This window comes from Dryobates pubescens, chromosome 5, assembly GCF_014839835.1.
Source record: "Dryobates pubescens isolate bDryPub1 chromosome 5, bDryPub1.pri, whole genome shotgun sequence".
Taxonomy (NCBI): Eukaryota; Metazoa; Chordata; class Aves; order Piciformes; family Picidae; genus Dryobates; species Dryobates pubescens.
The window spans coordinates 30,856,068-30,872,986 of NC_071616.1; the positions used below are offsets into that span (position 1 = coordinate 30,856,068).

Sequence of the window (16,919 nt, forward strand, 5' to 3'; positions counted from 1 at the left end):
TCTGTCCCTTCAGAATACCTTCATGCTCTGACATTCAAGTTTTTAAAGTTCATTTTCAGTAAATATTGTTCAACCTTTCTCAGTTTAAATATTGGCTACCTTGAGCTAGACAGTTTAATGGAGTGTATGCTTGTTTCCCTCATGACATGAAGAACATGCTTGTTACCCCTTTCTTTTTAATTTTCTTGGTTCACAGCCGATCACTCGCAGTGCTTACAGTTTAACTTCCACATGCCAACATTTAACCAGCAAGTTGATTTCCTTACTTGTGAGCTGTTGGGGTGTCAGTGTGCCTGGTGACTCTCTTCATCAAGTATTTCCTCCTTTCTGTGTCAATTTTGTCAAATTGCTGTGTTGCATCTTAGACAATCAAATCTTCAGGAAGGGACCCAGTCTGACATGGGTTTGATTTTTATGAAGGGCTTGGATGATATAGTTAGCTCACCTGGAAGGGGGAAGTTCTCTTCACTTGCATGCATGCTTAGATGTAAGATATTATGGATGCAATCTGCTGAGGAATGTGATGAAAGAAGTACATAGTTTGGGTTATTCTACTCAGCTAATGTATGTACAAGGCCATGCTCCTCCAGAGGCTTGAGTACGAGTGCAGATCCTTTTGCATGGTTTTCTTGAGCTGAGTTTCTCAGACGTAAACACCTGTCTGGCACTTGCATAGAAAGGGTCTAAACGATATTTCACACTTCCACCCAGGAACTGGGAACCATGTGACCTGCCTGTACTGTTGGTTAAAGAAGCATTTGAAAAAAGGAAGAATCTGGACTGTAAGGTGTTAGTCCACACTGGCACTGATTGATGATAGGGCTTAGAGTAAATTTCCTTACCTCCACAACTTCAGTCTTCAATCTAAAATAAAAATGCCTCCAAACATGGTTTTGAAACATAGTTAAAGCTCGTAGGGCATAAATACAACTTCAGAATAAAAGCATCATGTACTTTCTAGTAAATAATCCACATCCCTTCAAAAGTACCAACCAACATGTGAAAGTGATCCCTTGGTTAATAAGCAAACATCCTCATACTGCCTGCACAAAGGCAGGAGAAGTGTATTTCCAGTTTGTGTACATAGAAATTTGAAAAACAATTACTGTCATTTTGGTAGGGGAAGGATGAGTGTTGATGCTTTAATTGGTGTAAGCAGGGATGTATGAACAGTGTATCAGTCTTACAATGATACTTTAGCTAGGTGGATAACTAGAAATTAATACCTGTTACCATTGAAGTATTTTGATCCCAGTTTTCATTTTCAGTTAAAATGCTACAGAAATTAATTTACCAGCCAGTTGTGGTGGGTTGTTTTGGTGTGTTTTTCATTATGGTTCCAGATGTTTACTGCATCATCCAGTGTCCTTCAGTTGATCCCTTGCATACGACCTTTCTGTTTGACTGTCTGCATAACTTAATTGGTGATGTGTAGTGGTACTACTGCATCATAATTCAGAGTTTAGGGAAACAATAAAAATCAGTAACAGTAACACTGCTGCTTCAAGGTGAAACAGTTAACTGAATTCTGAGCGGTGATTCAATGTACAGAGCTGTGGTGTACTTCACAAAAGAGTTAGAATCACAGTTAAGGCCTCCTCTGGCATGAAGAGTCCAGATGTAAGTGAAGTGAATTTCATAGGCAGTAGATACCAAGTTGTATCCTTGGGGACATTTTAAGAGGACAGCTAACTTACTTTTTTCTTCTCTTTTTTTGTTTTGTATTTTTTAATGGTGGGGTGGGAAGGACAACATCATGTTCCCAAATAGCATGCCAGGGCTTGCAAAACAGCAAGCTTGGGTCAAGGGTGTGTTCCAGTGAGGATGCCAGTGTATAGGAGTCTAAGCAATGACACTTGGCAGCGTATTTTACATATATATAGGAAACTTGGAGAAGGTAAAGAAGGAAAGACATGAGACGTTCTTTTCAGAGAAGTTAATGAGGAAATGAACAGGTTATCTTTTAAACAAGTAGTGAGAGTTGTCCATGAGGTAGAAAGAGAGAGTAGGACAGAAGAAGGGATAAGGTATGCATCAGCTAAATGCCAACAAACTAGGATAATGGTGTAACCATAGTAGGAAGAGTCTGGGCATCAAGGAGCCTGTCGCTTTCCTTCTGCAACAGAACTTTAAGTGTGCTTGCTTTGTAGTTTTACATATGTGTATATTTACACAACATCCATAGCTAACTGACATGCTTCTGAGTGTATGCATACATGTTTAATTTCAATATAAAACTCTGTGGTTTTATCAGAGTAAAGAGAAAATCCCCAGATCTGTCTTGGTCAAAACTAGTTCATTTCTTCTAACAGGACTTTGTTAATGTGGAGAAACTGTACTTTGTATTGCAGTACAAAATCTGTCCCTCTTGAAAGCCTATCGGAAAAACCATTCCCACTGGAAATTGTCTTTTTGTCAGTCTTTTGATACTTAGCAGGTGTATGTATTGCTTTGAATTCACCTTTTATCTGTTCATGTTAGGTTAGCCATATCTTTGAGCAGATGGCTTTTCTTTCATGACACTGGAATTTGGGCAACTAAAGGTCATGCTGTTGAAACAAATATAAGACGACATTCAGATTCGATCAATTTCTTATAATCTAGTGCTGGAGGGAAAAGTGCACAGTGTAGTGATGTATAAATAGAAGATAAAAGATTTTTTAATTATTTTGGTCGTGAAAGCTATCTCTCATTATTATAAAGTGGGTCCTGTAATTTTGGCCATTTGAGCCTGTACTAAAATGCCTAAATATAAGTGACTTGTTCTTTAGAGGGGCCCAAAAGCAAAGGTGGGTATAATGCAGTGACAGGATTTGATTAGGGGGTGATGTGCTATCACCAGTAGGGAAAAGATTATTTTCTCAAAACTAACCTGTGTGGTCTGGAGTAAAGCAAGGTGAGCATCAGGATAGCAGGAAGGGATGTGTAAATCTGGCTTGGTGTTGATAGGAGGTTGAAATGTACCTTCAGCAGTTTAGAAATAATGTAGTTCTGAGCCTCTGTTTCTCTGCCTCAGAATACACTAACATTTCTGGGTGTGAGCATCTGGGCGTGTAAAGTGTGTCTTGATTCTTAGGCTGAATGCTTTCTCTAGTTTGCCTGTTATTTGTTTAAACATACAATTCTGTAGGCGTATGTAAAGTGATGTGGTTTACGTTTCTCTGAGGTATTTATTGTGTTTAACACATCCAGAGTAATGATGACCGTTCCGGGTTTGGACATTCCTCATCAGGGGAAGTTACAGTGTGAATGATGACATAAAGAAAAAGCCAGTGAATTATCTAGCTGTGGACAGGTTGAGGCTATTGGAGCTTACTGTTCCAAATTGAGGGGACAGAATAACTGTGCAAACAAGTGGCACTACACATAAGTTGTAAGTGCCTAGGATAAGAAATTCTTCAGTAGTCCTGCATCCCACAGTGGAGGAGGAAAATGCTTAAGATCTGCTAAGGACAGACTCTTCCTTTGGTGGTGTCTTTGTAGTGCTTGCTCTGCTACTCCTTCAGCTGGTTGCCCTAGGCTGAGCAGCACACGGGATTATGCCTGGATAGAAAAGCAGCATTTGGTTGTAGGTTAAAATCTTGCTGTCCAGAGCTGCAGGGTTTGATGCACAGCCCAGCTAAAAGGCCTCAGTGACATCTCTCCTCTCTAGTGGCCGCTACCTGTAGTTCAGTGTCAGTGGCATCAGCACTCCGCATTGGGCAGGGGAGACTTGGTTGTGACTCAGCTGTGTGCTGGAGAAGCATAACTGCTATCAGGCTGGGTGAGAGAGGTCATCACTGGCAAAAGAGCTGGGCTAATTAGTGGTATGGAGCTAATGCCTTTTTAGCCTCCTTCCCTTACTAGTAAATCCATATTTGTAGTTAATGTTTTATTTTGCTGGAGACAGAGGTCAAGAAATTGCTGCTCAAGAAGTACACTGGATGATAAAAGGATATACCTATGTTTTTACTGTGCAGTGCTTGTATTCTGTTCACCTGTGAAGAGACATCGTTTCTTACTGTAGATGACATTTTTATGTTAATGCTTGTAGCTGGTTTTGACTCTTAAGCACATGCATTCCCAGCAGAATGGTGATTACAAAAGTGATTTGCTTGTACAAAGAATGGTCTGTAGCAACCTAGGTCAGGCAGTGGCTTCCACAAGCCATGTTATCATTGGTTGCTGTTAACTTTTTGCCATGACAATAGCATTGGAAATAGCGTGGCATCCACGAGAGGCAAGGCTGCAATGTTCACGGTAAGCAGTGTACTACAAAAGCCTCTCTCAAGTCACTGAACAGCTTCGGGCCCACATTTTGCTCCTTCATTTTTCTAACTTTTCAGAAAGGGAAAAATGTTCTCTTGGTTTCTTTATTTTTTCCCCCTTTTTTTTTTTTCAGTTCCTGCGGGAGTGATACAAAATGGAGCTCGAGTTCTGAGCAGAGGAATACTTCCTGGAGCCAGGCCATTGCCAATCAACCCTATAGGAAGCGTGGCTGTTGCCGTAAGGTAAGGGTGGCTCGTTGTGGCACCATTATGAAATAGATCAGTAAAAGTGTATGTAAGCTCTGGTCAGCAGATACTTACTGCTTGCTAATATTTCTGCGGTTCTAAATTAAGTAAAATTCTGCCACCTAAAATTCTTGGGTTATTGTTATTTGCAGGATAGTTGTGGCATGTCTGTCTGTTGCACACTGATTTGTAAAAAGCAGGTTATAGGGAGAACCTACTTCAGCGACCTTTTTTCTAAGTGCAAATGCTTTCTCATGCTCCTCACTGTTCCAGAAAACCATTTCCTGTATGAAACGCCAGTGACAATAATGTTAAAACAAATTCTGAAAGATACCTAAACATAAAACTGTTACTTTGTTATTAATTTAGGTCTTTCTGAGGCAGTTTTCTTTCACTACAGGTTCTATTTCAAGGTTATACAAAAATATTCAAGGGTAAAATGTTGTTTGAAGATACTCAGCTTTTTCAGAAAGCAGGGCAGTAAGAGACATCTAGTGATGGCATTAAGAACTGTGGTTCGGTGGAAGAACAGTTTGCCTCTGGTGTAGCTCAATTTTCCATCAGTCCAGTAGTTTAATTTAGTTAAGTGCTCTGCCAGTGCTCTTATCTTTCTGAACTTCCAGTATTTGCAAAAGTCATTTCAGCCCAGGCAGTTGGGTATTCTGGGTGGGGTTTCATACTTGGCACTGACCTGACTTTACTGGGCTGTTCCAATTGCACCCTCGTATCTCACTAAATGGCTGCAAGGTAGTGAAATAAAAGTATCTTGGCAGCTACTTGCTCTGTTATTATTTATTTGGGATTTTTCCCCCCATTTGCTCTTGATTTTTTTATCCCTTTCAGAACCAGTGTCTAACCCTTTGAGCACAGTATTTCAAGAGAAAAGTGAGAACCTATGACATTTGTGTACTCGTGATGCTTAAAATGCATGGAGGGAAAGACACTAATTGCAGTAAAATCTGTAATTTCTGGGCAGCTGTTTCAGCTGGTTTTCATACTTGCTGCATTGAAGGGATACAACCCTGAGGATCACCCTCTGAAAGTCTGCAGAGTTCCTCCACATCTCTCTTTACTACAGTCTGGTCTTGCTAGCACTGAAAGTCAACTGTCTTCAGTAGCTTTGCCACTGGCTTTAGCCAGGAGTTACATTCTGCTCCAGTGGGAATTACAGAGCTTTGGGACTACTGGATCATTAATTATACATAATTTTAATGAGGTGTCCAAGCTACATGGAAGGACGTAGTAGTCTGAATGTTCTTTCTTGAGTTTATCTGCATTTAATGCTCAGACCATTTTTCATAAGTTTCTTCATAATTTCTTCAAATTGCTATGCTGTAAGGCTGTATATAGTTAAATTTTACATATTTTCTCAGGATTACTTCTCATTATTTTTTCCAGCAGGAAGAATAGGGTCTTTACAAGCTACCTGCTATTATAGAACTGGGAAATAAGGGATTTTAGCCCTCCCTCGCTTACATTCTTTTTGCTGTGTCTCAGAGAAAAGTATTTATAATAAGCTAATGCAGACATTTCTAATTCTTTTTGTTCTCTAATACTGCCTAAGGCGGGAAAGGAAATAGCTTGCTATGAATATATTCCTGGTCTGCATGATGTCTCCTCATATTTAAAGGTTCCTCCTTACAGTAATTGAAAGGGGGCAGCAAAGGGGCAGAAGGAGCTTTGAAAGCTTTTGAGAAGTTAGGGGACTCTGCAATAGAACCAGTTCAGCAGGCAGTTTTGTCTTGTTTCTCTCAGTGAGAGTAAGGTTCAGAATTTCTAATTAGTAAGGTCAGTCTGGATGCATGATCCCTCTTGGATCATCTGGTCCTCTCAAAACTGTATTATTCTGTTACCAGTTACTGTAGAAAAGACACCTGTCTCTTGGTACTTACTCCTTTCTCAGATACACAGGGCTAAGTAGGGCCTGTCATGTTGAACTTCCAATGCATCTCATAACTTCTGCTTATCATGTGCAGGAAGGGGAATTTACCACAGGATCTGTGCAGCCACCTTCTGTGGCTGTTAAGAATAGGAGTACTGCTCTCACGGAGCTATCATTCCTACATAGAGGGAGATACTCCAGTGAGGCTGGCAGGGCTGTTCAGGTGCAGGAAGTTTGCTTTCCCCTTCCAGCTTTCACCAGGAGAGAGGTCTTCTGGGCAGCTACACGAGATGGTGCAGTCTCCTATCAAAAGTTATTTGCAGAAATTATGTGCCTCTGCCTATATATTGAGAAGCCAGGCAGCTTCTTTACAAGAGGTTTTTACTCAAACGTGTATTTTCTTGGGAAGAGTTCCTTCAGTGCTCAAAATGACCGGCCTAAACCTGCTTTTAAAAGGTGGGTTCATCATTCACATAAGATGTAGTGGTTTTGTTGCAGTAGATGCTCACATAATAAATAAAACCTCATAACTGGCTTTCTTTAGTTACTATATAGAGGAATGAGTTGCAGATTCTTCTGTAAGGTGCTGGTCTTCTTTTGGCATTTCTTTGGTATCTGAGCTGTTTGTTTCATTTTATGTTAATTTTCTAAATATTTTAATGATCTTTGGTTTTGCTGCCCCCCAGACTGCACACAAATAACTTGCAGTGTGTTGTCCTGTTGTGCCATTATTGTCAAAACAGAGTAACAGAAAACTTGGCCTGGGTTTATATATGCAGTTGTAATTTGGTAGAGTGTTTTGACTAATCTGTTACTGAGAAAGGAGGCCAAAACCATAAAACTGGGCTAAGATGCTGAAATCTGTGATTTCTGATGTGTTAGCTCCATCAGTTGTAAAGTTTATTGTGCTATTGTTCTTTAAGAGTGTGAATGAATGTATTGGCACATTTTGCTGATGTACAATGTATTGCTGTGTTGCTGTTGCTATGTACTTACATGCAATTTTTATATATAAAGTAAAGTGCAATTGAATTAAATAGTTTGGATTTTATAAAACCCTACTGAGAAGCATTTAACAAACACAACAAATCCATCACTTTCCATGAATAAAGAAAAGCAGTTGAGGAGAGCATCATTATGTTGTAGCGCATTTGGCTTAAATTGCACAAACAGGCCTTTCGTTCCAAGCTAATCTACAAATGGCAAAGCCATCCCACACTATTTTTATTTTGAAAATCATCCTCTGGTGTTAAATCTCCACAGCAGAGCATAATTGAATGTGTTTTGACAGTAGCTTTTTATTTACTTTATTCATACCACTTTTAGCTTGTTTACCATCTATATTTTCCCTGTTGTGGCTGACACGTTTAAAGCCCACCCGAAGACAGCAGGGGAAAATAACGCTTCAAAGCTGCACAGCGTGTCTCTAACATGAGATCCATCACATACATTTTTGGTAGACCATATCCCCATATAGTTCCCTGAGAGAATCTAAAAGCAAATGCAGTGATGGTCTGGATGTATATAAAATGCTGACTTAACAAAGGTATTAAATGGAAGCAAGCAAAGCCAGTAGAGCCCTGCGTACACAGCAAGGAGTTGGTTGTGCTTTGAAGGTGAGCCCTTGCTCTTACTATGTGTATCTAAAGGTGAAAAACACCTTTTAAATGTTTATTTAGAAGGACTTACTCCACATCAGTAGGCATGGTCTCTATCAAAGTGGCCAATGCATCTGTTAACATTCAAGAAGCTTTATCATGTATGATCACCTTCCACATGAGTATGGTGTCACCAATTACACTAACCTTTTGAAAGAGCACAGTCTTGGAAGCTGACATATTAGAGCTGTTTGAGATATGATTTCAGTACATTCAGCAGACATCTTCCACCCGGATGTTTGTAGTTACTTTGGATTATCTCTATTGCATGAGTGGTTTGTGTTAGTGTCCACATTCTGACGCAGTGCAGCAGACTTACTGAGCTTAAGCCTCATCTCCCTGAAGTGGGCAAATACACTGAGGTGAGATTGATGAAATTCCAGTCCACAGAGGGCCCCACCAGTTGTGTAGCCTTTAAGCTGGTCCAGTTCAGTGAAAGATGTTTTGTAAAATATCCTTGGTAATTTTTATGTAATAGGCCTTCTTTTTTCTCTGCCCCAAATGTTCACTGCTACAGAGGCCACTGAACATTGTTCATATGGGCTCTCAGGGAATCCAGGGATTATGAAGTTCTGGTCTTGAGTGCATTTTGTACTGTGTAGGCTAGGCTTCCTCATTTCCATGGCCAGATTAAGGTGCTGTTAGTCCTGGCCAGAAGGCCCTAATGGTCTGTTGTGTTACCTTTTCTGATGAGAAGGCCAGGTGAAAACCCCATCCTATAACACTAGCCAGGAAATGCATGAGAGATGGAGGTAAAAAAGAGGGAAGAAGAGTTTGCAGTTCATAGGAAGCCTTAAGAACTGAGTAAAACCTTTAGGATCTGGGAAGAGATAATGAGTCAGTCCTAGTAAAGATGCTTTGGCCAGATCTGCTTTTTTTTTGTCAATGCATCAAAAATCTCAGGATGAAGGATAGCATAGACTTTTTTGCTTAACTGCCTGTTTTGGCTTCTACTTCCTCAGAAAGAATCTAAGCTATTATTTCAGGCTAGTTGAAAACCTTGGCAAAACTTCTTTATGTGCCACCTATGCCTAGGTAGTAACTTAAATTACTTTCGGTAGTATTTGCTAAAAATACAAGGTTGTTATTTATTATTATTTTCACTATAAACATACAGGATAATTACTAGATTATTCCTTGGGCCTAGCTTTCATTATGGTGACTTACTGTCTCATGCTGGCTTTATTTTTCCTTGTTTCTTACTGCCCTGAAGCAGCCGTTCAAGCAGTGATTAAATCGATCATAAGTAACATGTGCAGCGTAGATTCCAAAGCATGAGTACAATTATGCTTACGTTATCAGTCAATTAGAATTTTTGCTTAAGCAAAGGAACCGGTAGGTGCTTCCTTTAATAAATTCGTAACTGTGTATTATTTTCTTGCTTAGCACTGCCACAATCAGTTTAACAAAGCTCCAGTCATCCTGGTTGCATTCCATCCCCCTTTCCACCTGTAACAAGCAGGATGAGATATCATTGAGACCTGAAGGGAGCTTTAACTAAATGAAAAAATAACTGGCTGGCTCGATGATTATTATTTTTAGTAAAATGCAGAGGGCTGCATTTGTCTTAACTTCAGATCTGCTGTTGTTACTGACAGTGCTCTTGCTACTGGCAGTTCATGACCCACATTTATTGTGGTCCTTTGCATACAATTATGCTGTGAAGTACCTTTTAAGAGCTTCTATCAATAATGTAACCAACTTGTTGACTTTTAACACAATAACACCTGACAGACTCTCATCATAAAGCAAGTGAGCACCACTTCCTTTTCATATGGTTGCTCGTCCTCATGTCTGCTGGCGCATAGTGGTAACTAAGTAGTTTTGTGTTCAACTGCCTGTAGCTGAAAGTTCTGACTGTCCTGAATTTCCCTTTGAAATTGTGTTACCTGTACAGTACAAAAAGTGTTGTGGGTTTGGTTTTTTTTGTTTGGTTTGGTTTAGTTTTGGGGTTTTTTAGCAAACCTGAAACCTGTCAAAATCCACAAACCCAACTTACCTGTACTGCTTTCTTTGTATCTTTTAACTGGATGTTTCCAATTATATACCAAAGCTGTCACCTATAGGTACACAATAGCTGTCATCCAGAAGGATCGGGCAATAGATAAGGTGATATTTAAAGTCCACATAGGCTTGCTTTTCTCATCAAAGGCATATACCTGTCTCTGGTGTGGAATACAGTATTTTTCAGCAAAACTTATTGCTATTTTTCAGAGTGTGATTATGTATCTTTTTTTTTTTTTTAAGCTAGTAAAGAAATTTAAGGAAGATACATCTGTATCTGGTGAAATGACAGACTTACTTTTGTCACATCCTGAGGAAGACTCCTCTGAAAGGCAGAGGCACTAACAGTGTGGAAAGGACATTATTTCCTTACTGACTTCCCTAGCTTCTGTGAGTCCCGTCTGGCTCCTGACAATGTTAGTAGCAGAACTCCCATTCATTAACAATGGGAATGGAGTCAGGCTTAGTTAACTCTGCAGTGCTTGAAGGTTGTGACATTGTGCTACAGACAAATTGAAATATTTCAAGAAGAATCTGTGCATTCTACCTCTGTGTAACGGCAGATAAGATCTGTCAAACAAATCCTCTCTAGAAGACTGTCACATGGACTTTCCTGAAAGGGCAAGCCACTGCTTTAAAGCATCTGAAAATATGTTTCTAGAAATTTTGAAATAAAGTTCTGAATAAAACAAACAGGGAAAAACTAAGGTATGACCTGATGCAAATTTCCCACCACTGTTAAATAAGCACAGAGTCCTTAAATAACTTTACTTCCCCTCTCTAATTCTTCCCCTCTCCACACACCAGAGCAAGCACTTGTTTTAAAAATCCGCTATAGCTTAAGTAACAAATCAGAACCATGAGCAAAAATAGATTCAGCTATCGCCTGAAAGCTAGGGCTGTTCTGTCCACTGATGATCTAGATTGAATTAAGTGGATCACAGATTAATTCGTGAGCAATTATGTATGTGAGTGTATATGTACAATATAAAGCTTTAGGATATCCCAAAAGTGCGTGCAGAATGCAAATTACTTCAATATTAATTTATTCAGCTCTTTATTTCTCTCCTTGTATCAAGTAATTTGTTATATCTTATGTTTAAGCTATTGCGTATCAAAATAAAAATCAGATTAATTTACTTTCAGGGTTCATGACTTTTGATCTTGAGAATATCCTAAAACGCTCTGCCTGTATAACTCATTTTCATTTCTGTAGATGTCCTTTGATAATTCTCTATTTGACATGCTTTCTCTTCCCTTTTTTATGTACCCAAGCAGAACTGGTTGGAAATCTTTCAAAATGTAAGTGAAAACCAAATATTTTTCTGAGATGCAAATACTGTCCCATATCCTGACCAGTTCCACCATAGATACCTTTCTTCCAAAGTGTATTGGTATTTCCTTACCTCATTTTTTTAAGTGGTTTCTTTTTTGCACCTTTCTGTGGATTTCTATTTTTCTTTATCATTATCCCGATTTGCAGTTTCTCCCTATGGGATGCTTACCCTATAGCAGTACACCTTTTCCCTGGGCATTGCCTTTCATTCTTTGTTCATTACTACCTAGAGTAAGTCCCATGGGCAGAGCTTTCGAATCCAAATTATAGCCCTTTTATGTAAAAGCAAACACAAGAGACTCAGGAGTGGGGCAAATCAGGATTATCTTTTTGGCATATGGTTGCTCTGCTCCGTGGAACTGTAGCTTTACGTTCATTAATAGTCTCAGTACAAACTAAAAAATAGGACTATCTCTAATAAACATGAAAATGGGCATCTTGATACCCTGTGCATTAGAAGTTTTGTTCACTAATAACCTAGTCAATAGGAATCTCATTTGAGTTCCCACCAATTCTGTCCTGCGTTTATTTCCTTGGAGCATGAATTTATTCCCATTTCTTAATGGAAAATTAGTAGCACGTGATTTTTCTTGAGCCACAGTGCTATGACTATTAGCTGTCTAGTAAAATCAAATCACTTTAATTTTATGCTAATTTATGATAATTTTTAACATCTTTAAATGTAAATTTACCCTAAAAATGAAGAATCTGTCACTTAAAATGCATCACATGCCTCCCTGTAATGACTGATCTTAAGAAGTTGGTTATAAATTCACCTTACAACTAGTTTAGTATGGATGATTTCTTTTAAGCATTAGGCATCCTGTAATGGCAACCCCTGCAGTGTCAAACCATCACAAGAGTAAATGCAGCTGGCTTGCTGCACAATCATGAATGACATTGCATTTAGTTATTAATAATTGAAGAAGCTTTGTGTATTCCTTCTGGGTTCTGTGTATAATTTATGGATCATAAAGCTATTCAAAAATCTAGGGGAAAATAATTTTGTGGAGCAAGTGGCTTTATTTGCTAATAGCTGAGCCTTCTATTACATACATATACATATCTTTGAAAATACTGTAAATGAAAATATTTGGAATGACTGATTAATTTGCTACCTTCTAAGCATTGTCTTGTCACTGGCTCACAAAAGCTTGTTTCTTGTGCATTTAGATGAATAGGAACTGTGGAATTGTATATCATCCTTATATTTTCCATCTTTCAGGCTTCCCTTTCAGAAATAGATAATGCTCCGCTGTTTCTATAAAGAAACCAGGCATGAGGACCATTCCCTGGAACCTAAAGCACTTTTCCCTTTTTTGGGTAGAAGAGCAGTAATATTCTGGACTTGCCAGTGCCATTCCTCTTAAGAAATACCTGTGTTCGGTGCATACATTTAAGAAAAGCCTTTAATCTAATACTGCTGTGCATGTGCAAAAGCACCCCAGTGGTAGCCTGAAGATGGCAAAGCTAGATTTTAAAGGAGTTTATCATGTGGTAGTTAAAACAGTCTTGCTTGGAAGGTTTTTTTAACTGATACAGGGGTTCAAGGCTGGTGGACTGGCAGGTGACTATGATGTCTTTACTCGGTGATAAGTATAGTCTCCCTTTTTTTCAGCAGGAGTTAAGCACTTCACAGAGTCTGTCCCTTCTTTTACAGATTTGCAAGCTTTGTATTCTGTGTTGTAAAGTCAGTGGCAATGCTATTATACTTTCCAGTGCAGGAAAGGAAGACTGTTGGTTTGTAAATACATCGTGCTGCAGTAGTTCCCACAGCACCAAGTGCAGTACAACTGAAGGGGAAAATGACACCTTCTAGAGCAAAAGCAGATATCATTTTGTTTTTAAACATCTTGTATTATTTTGTTGGCAGCTAGCTGCTTTAGATTGTAGTGCTTTGAAAGTTATTCAAAAACTGAACATAATCAAACTTGACATGGGGGTTTATACTTAGTTGCGGCTTCTATTGGAAGGAGTCCTTAAATGGAAGTTGTGCTGCTTCAAGGTAAAATGTCCCCTTACCCTTAGAAGACTAGGGTTGGAGAAGAGTCATTGAAAGGAGGCAAGCAACTACTCCAGAAAGCTAATGTCTCTTACCCACATTTTTGGGAGTATCATTTGATATGGAAATGGGGAGAGAATATTTAGGCAAGTTTATCAGAGTTAATTTACTATCCAGCGGGAAAAAATGTGGGGTTTTTTTCTTTGTAACTTTTTTTGCAAGTGTAAACTATTATTTCAAATGTATATCAAGACTGTTCAGACATCATTTAGTCATAACCATCCCCTACTTGCTCTTGCCTCTTGTGCCATTACATGTCTTCCAGCTTGTTTTACACATGGGGTCCAGTCCACAAACATTTTGAGTCAAACTTTGAAAACAACTTGCATGGACATTACTTTGACAGTCATGATTTTACATTGTCTGTCAGTTGGCTTTTGCAGCAAAGCAGGATCACATCTCTATGGCCTCTAAGATTGATTTGGTTTGTTTTTACAGGAATGGAGTAACAAACTACCGGATGCGGACAGAAAGTGAGCAGTGCTGTGGCTCTCCAGTTGTAAGTGGTGACCCAAAGGAGGATCACAACTACAGCAGTGCCAAATCTTCCAACCACAGGAGTACGTCACCTGCTAGTGACTCCATTTCCTCTTCATCTGCTGACGACCAGTATGAATTTGCAACTAAAGGTAGCCAAGACAGCAGTGAAGGAAGTGAAGTTAGCTTCCAGAGCCACGAGAGCCATAGTGAAACAGAGGAGGAGGACAAAAGGCAAAATCGGAAGGAGACCAAGGATTCCTTAGCTGACAGTGGGTACGCATCCCAGCATAAGAAAAGGCAACATTTAATGAAGGCGAAAAAAGTACCAAGTGACACACTGCCTCTTAAAAAGAGACGTACAGAAAAGCCCCCTGAGAGTGATGATGAGGAGATGAAAGAAGCAGCAGGATCTCTCCTGCATTTAGCAGGAATTCGATCCTGTTTGAATAACATCACCAATCGGACGGCAAAGGGGCAAAAAGAGCAAAAGGAAACCACAAAAAATTAGAACAAATCAATGATTTGTTTGAACTTTCAAAGTTTTGTTTCAGCACGTCAGGTGAATTCTAATGATTTGTGGCAATATCAGCAATTTATTCCTTTTTTGTTTTTCTTTCTGTTTGATTTTTCTTTTGTTTCTTTTTCCTTTTTAGTTTTTTTGGACCCTTAAGATTTTTATTTTTAAAGGAGATTGAAGCCATAGAACTCATACTGACATTCAGCTAATTTACAAAAGCTTTTCATTACCTGAAGACAAAAAGCTAACAGGGAAAACAAAAAAATCGCCATTGCTTTCTCCAGCTTGTCAAAAATGCATGGTTGAATACACAGTGACATCAACATTAATGTGATGGGAGTAAAATTCGGCACTTTGAAACCTCTCTTACACTAGAAGAGCGGTGCAGAATTTGGTAATCATTCAGGCCTGGCCCTTAAGAAATTGTTTTTATGATTGGGTTAGAAGTGAATGTGAATAAAAGAGGTTTGGGGGAAAGAGGAGGCATGTACTTCTCGACACCAAACCAAGATCTAGTGGCACTTGCATACTTTGTGCCATAAAAGTCTTTGGACAGCCACTGGTGGCAACTGTGCAAACCGTAATGCACTTTCAGTGCTTCACATACTGTATGTGGCTCATAATGTGAAGACTGACAACTTAAAGTTTGAGGAAATTTGAACTATGTATGCAATGGGTTTCAGTGAAATAACAAGAAACGGGAGGGGAGTCACTGTTAGTAGCATCGTTAATCATTGAATTCCGTCTTCTACATTAAATTAAAACAATGTTCAAAAAGCCATAAGCCCAAAGATTGGCACTGCGTGCAAAAAATAATAATAGGGAAAAACAAGCTATGTCTTCTAAACTGCCTGAGTGAAAAGCAATCAAGTGTAAGAAATTACAGTAGATACTAAAGAAGGAAATTCATCAGAATCTTTTTCTGTGGATCAAATTCTTGATCTGATTGGGAAAACAAAGCTACAAAACCTGCCATTAGTAATAAATATAAAAATAAAAGGAAAGAGTATTGGTGAACAGCAAAATTCAGAAGTTCGGCAAAAGAGCTCCTGCGCTGCCCTCAGAAATGAGAGTGCAGTTGCCATCAGTCAGGATTCGTCTGTGCAAAAATGACAACAGATTTTCAGATTCAACCAGCGTAGCCAGCAGAAGAAATTTGATCTGCATTACATGGATTCCTTTTGGGAGGGGGTGAATACAAAAAGCAAACCATTTTTTTAATTCAAAGATTACAAAGTTCTTGTAAGGTAAATAATGTATTTAGCATGAAGCATGAATTATTTTCATATAAATATAGAAAACAGAGAAAAAGGCTATGCCTCTAATTTTTAAGCCCTTAGGCTTAGCATTTGGGGGGGTTATTTTTGTTTGTTTTGGGTTTATGGTTTTGTTTTGGTTCTTTTTTTTGTTGTTGTTGAGGTTTTTTTGAAGCAGGTGTTTTAAGGTTTAACCTTCTTCAGGGACAAACACTGACTGTTGGGGAACTTACTCTGCAATATTAAAAAATAAAATCTTCATGCTCTGGTAGGGCTTGGATGGTTGAATTATACTGCCTTGTCTGCACATTCAGCCCCCCTCTCCCTACTTCTGTTTTAAAAAAGTAGAAAAAAAAAAAAGTAAAAGTGTGTCCTTTCTTCGTCTGTACATGTGTAACATGACGCAATAATCTGAGGGCAAATTTAGTAGTGAGTGTGTATGACAGAATCAAGAGAATAATGGGAGGTAATTGAGGTAAATTATCTGATTTGATTCAGGAATAAGTAGACAAGAAAATAGCTTTGCTAATTTGCCATGAGAAAATGAAGTTAGTAAAGAGCCTTACTGAGGTGTCCAGAGGAACAAAACAGTGTTACAGAGAGAGCAATTCAGGTACAGTGCTACTCTCCTGGTAGTGACCACTCTTAGATAGGAGATCCTGGCAGCAGAGGGAAGCTGTGAAATAAGTAAGACAGTCTCTCTCACCTTGATTTGTGAATTTGGCATGAAAAATTCTACACTTAGAATATCCTAGAAGCAAAAAGAAAATCCCAGGAACCAAGCATTTAACAGAACAAAACAGTCTGTTTCTTAAATAAACTACAAACTTGTATTTATCGCTAACAACTGTTTCAGGCAGCAGTTTCACTAAGACAGATCTAGTTTATAAAGAGTGAGTTAGAGAAGGCTTCAACTTCCCAGTCAGTGAACTAAAAATTTCATTTGGAGATGCCTGTGGTGTGCCTTTGGTTAGGAAACAGCAGGACCGGAGAGCAGATTTGTGCGGACCTGTTCACACGTTCTGCAAGCACTTCACCAAGTAGAGAACAGGCCCACGCTAGGGACAGCGTAGCAGCTCTCCCGTCTCGCCCAGTGTGATCCAGGAGCTGCCTGACAAGTGCCATAGCCCAGCACAACTGCCAGCTATGCAGATAAGGAAGGAGAGAGCCAAGGACAGTGCAAGGAACAGCTCTGCACTTCCCTTCATTTGCTGGGACTGATGCATGCAAG

At 39.1% G+C, this 16,919-nt stretch overlaps 1 protein-coding gene across 10 annotated transcripts in view; it reads left to right on the plus strand.

Annotated features, from left to right (window-relative positions):
- The window catches only part of FOXN3 (forkhead box N3), a 214,428-nt gene extending 197,752 nt beyond the window's left edge, over nucleotides 1-16,676 (plus strand). For 8 of the 10 annotated variants that reach the window (XM_054161925.1, XM_054161922.1, XM_054161923.1 and 5 more), the window contains 3 exons: nucleotides 4,382-4,490; nucleotides 11,316-11,339; nucleotides 13,874-16,676. In XM_054161925.1, the coding sequence (XP_054017900.1) occupies nucleotides 4,382-4,490; nucleotides 11,316-11,339; nucleotides 13,874-14,423 (683 nt within the window). In that variant the 3' untranslated portion in view covers nucleotides 14,424-16,676. The remainder of the gene's footprint in view (nucleotides 1-4,381; nucleotides 4,491-11,315; nucleotides 11,340-13,873) is intronic. The other 2 variants (XM_054161928.1, XM_054161930.1) reach the window with 1 other exon arrangement.
- The last annotated feature ends 243 nt before the right edge of the window (nucleotides 16,677-16,919 follow it).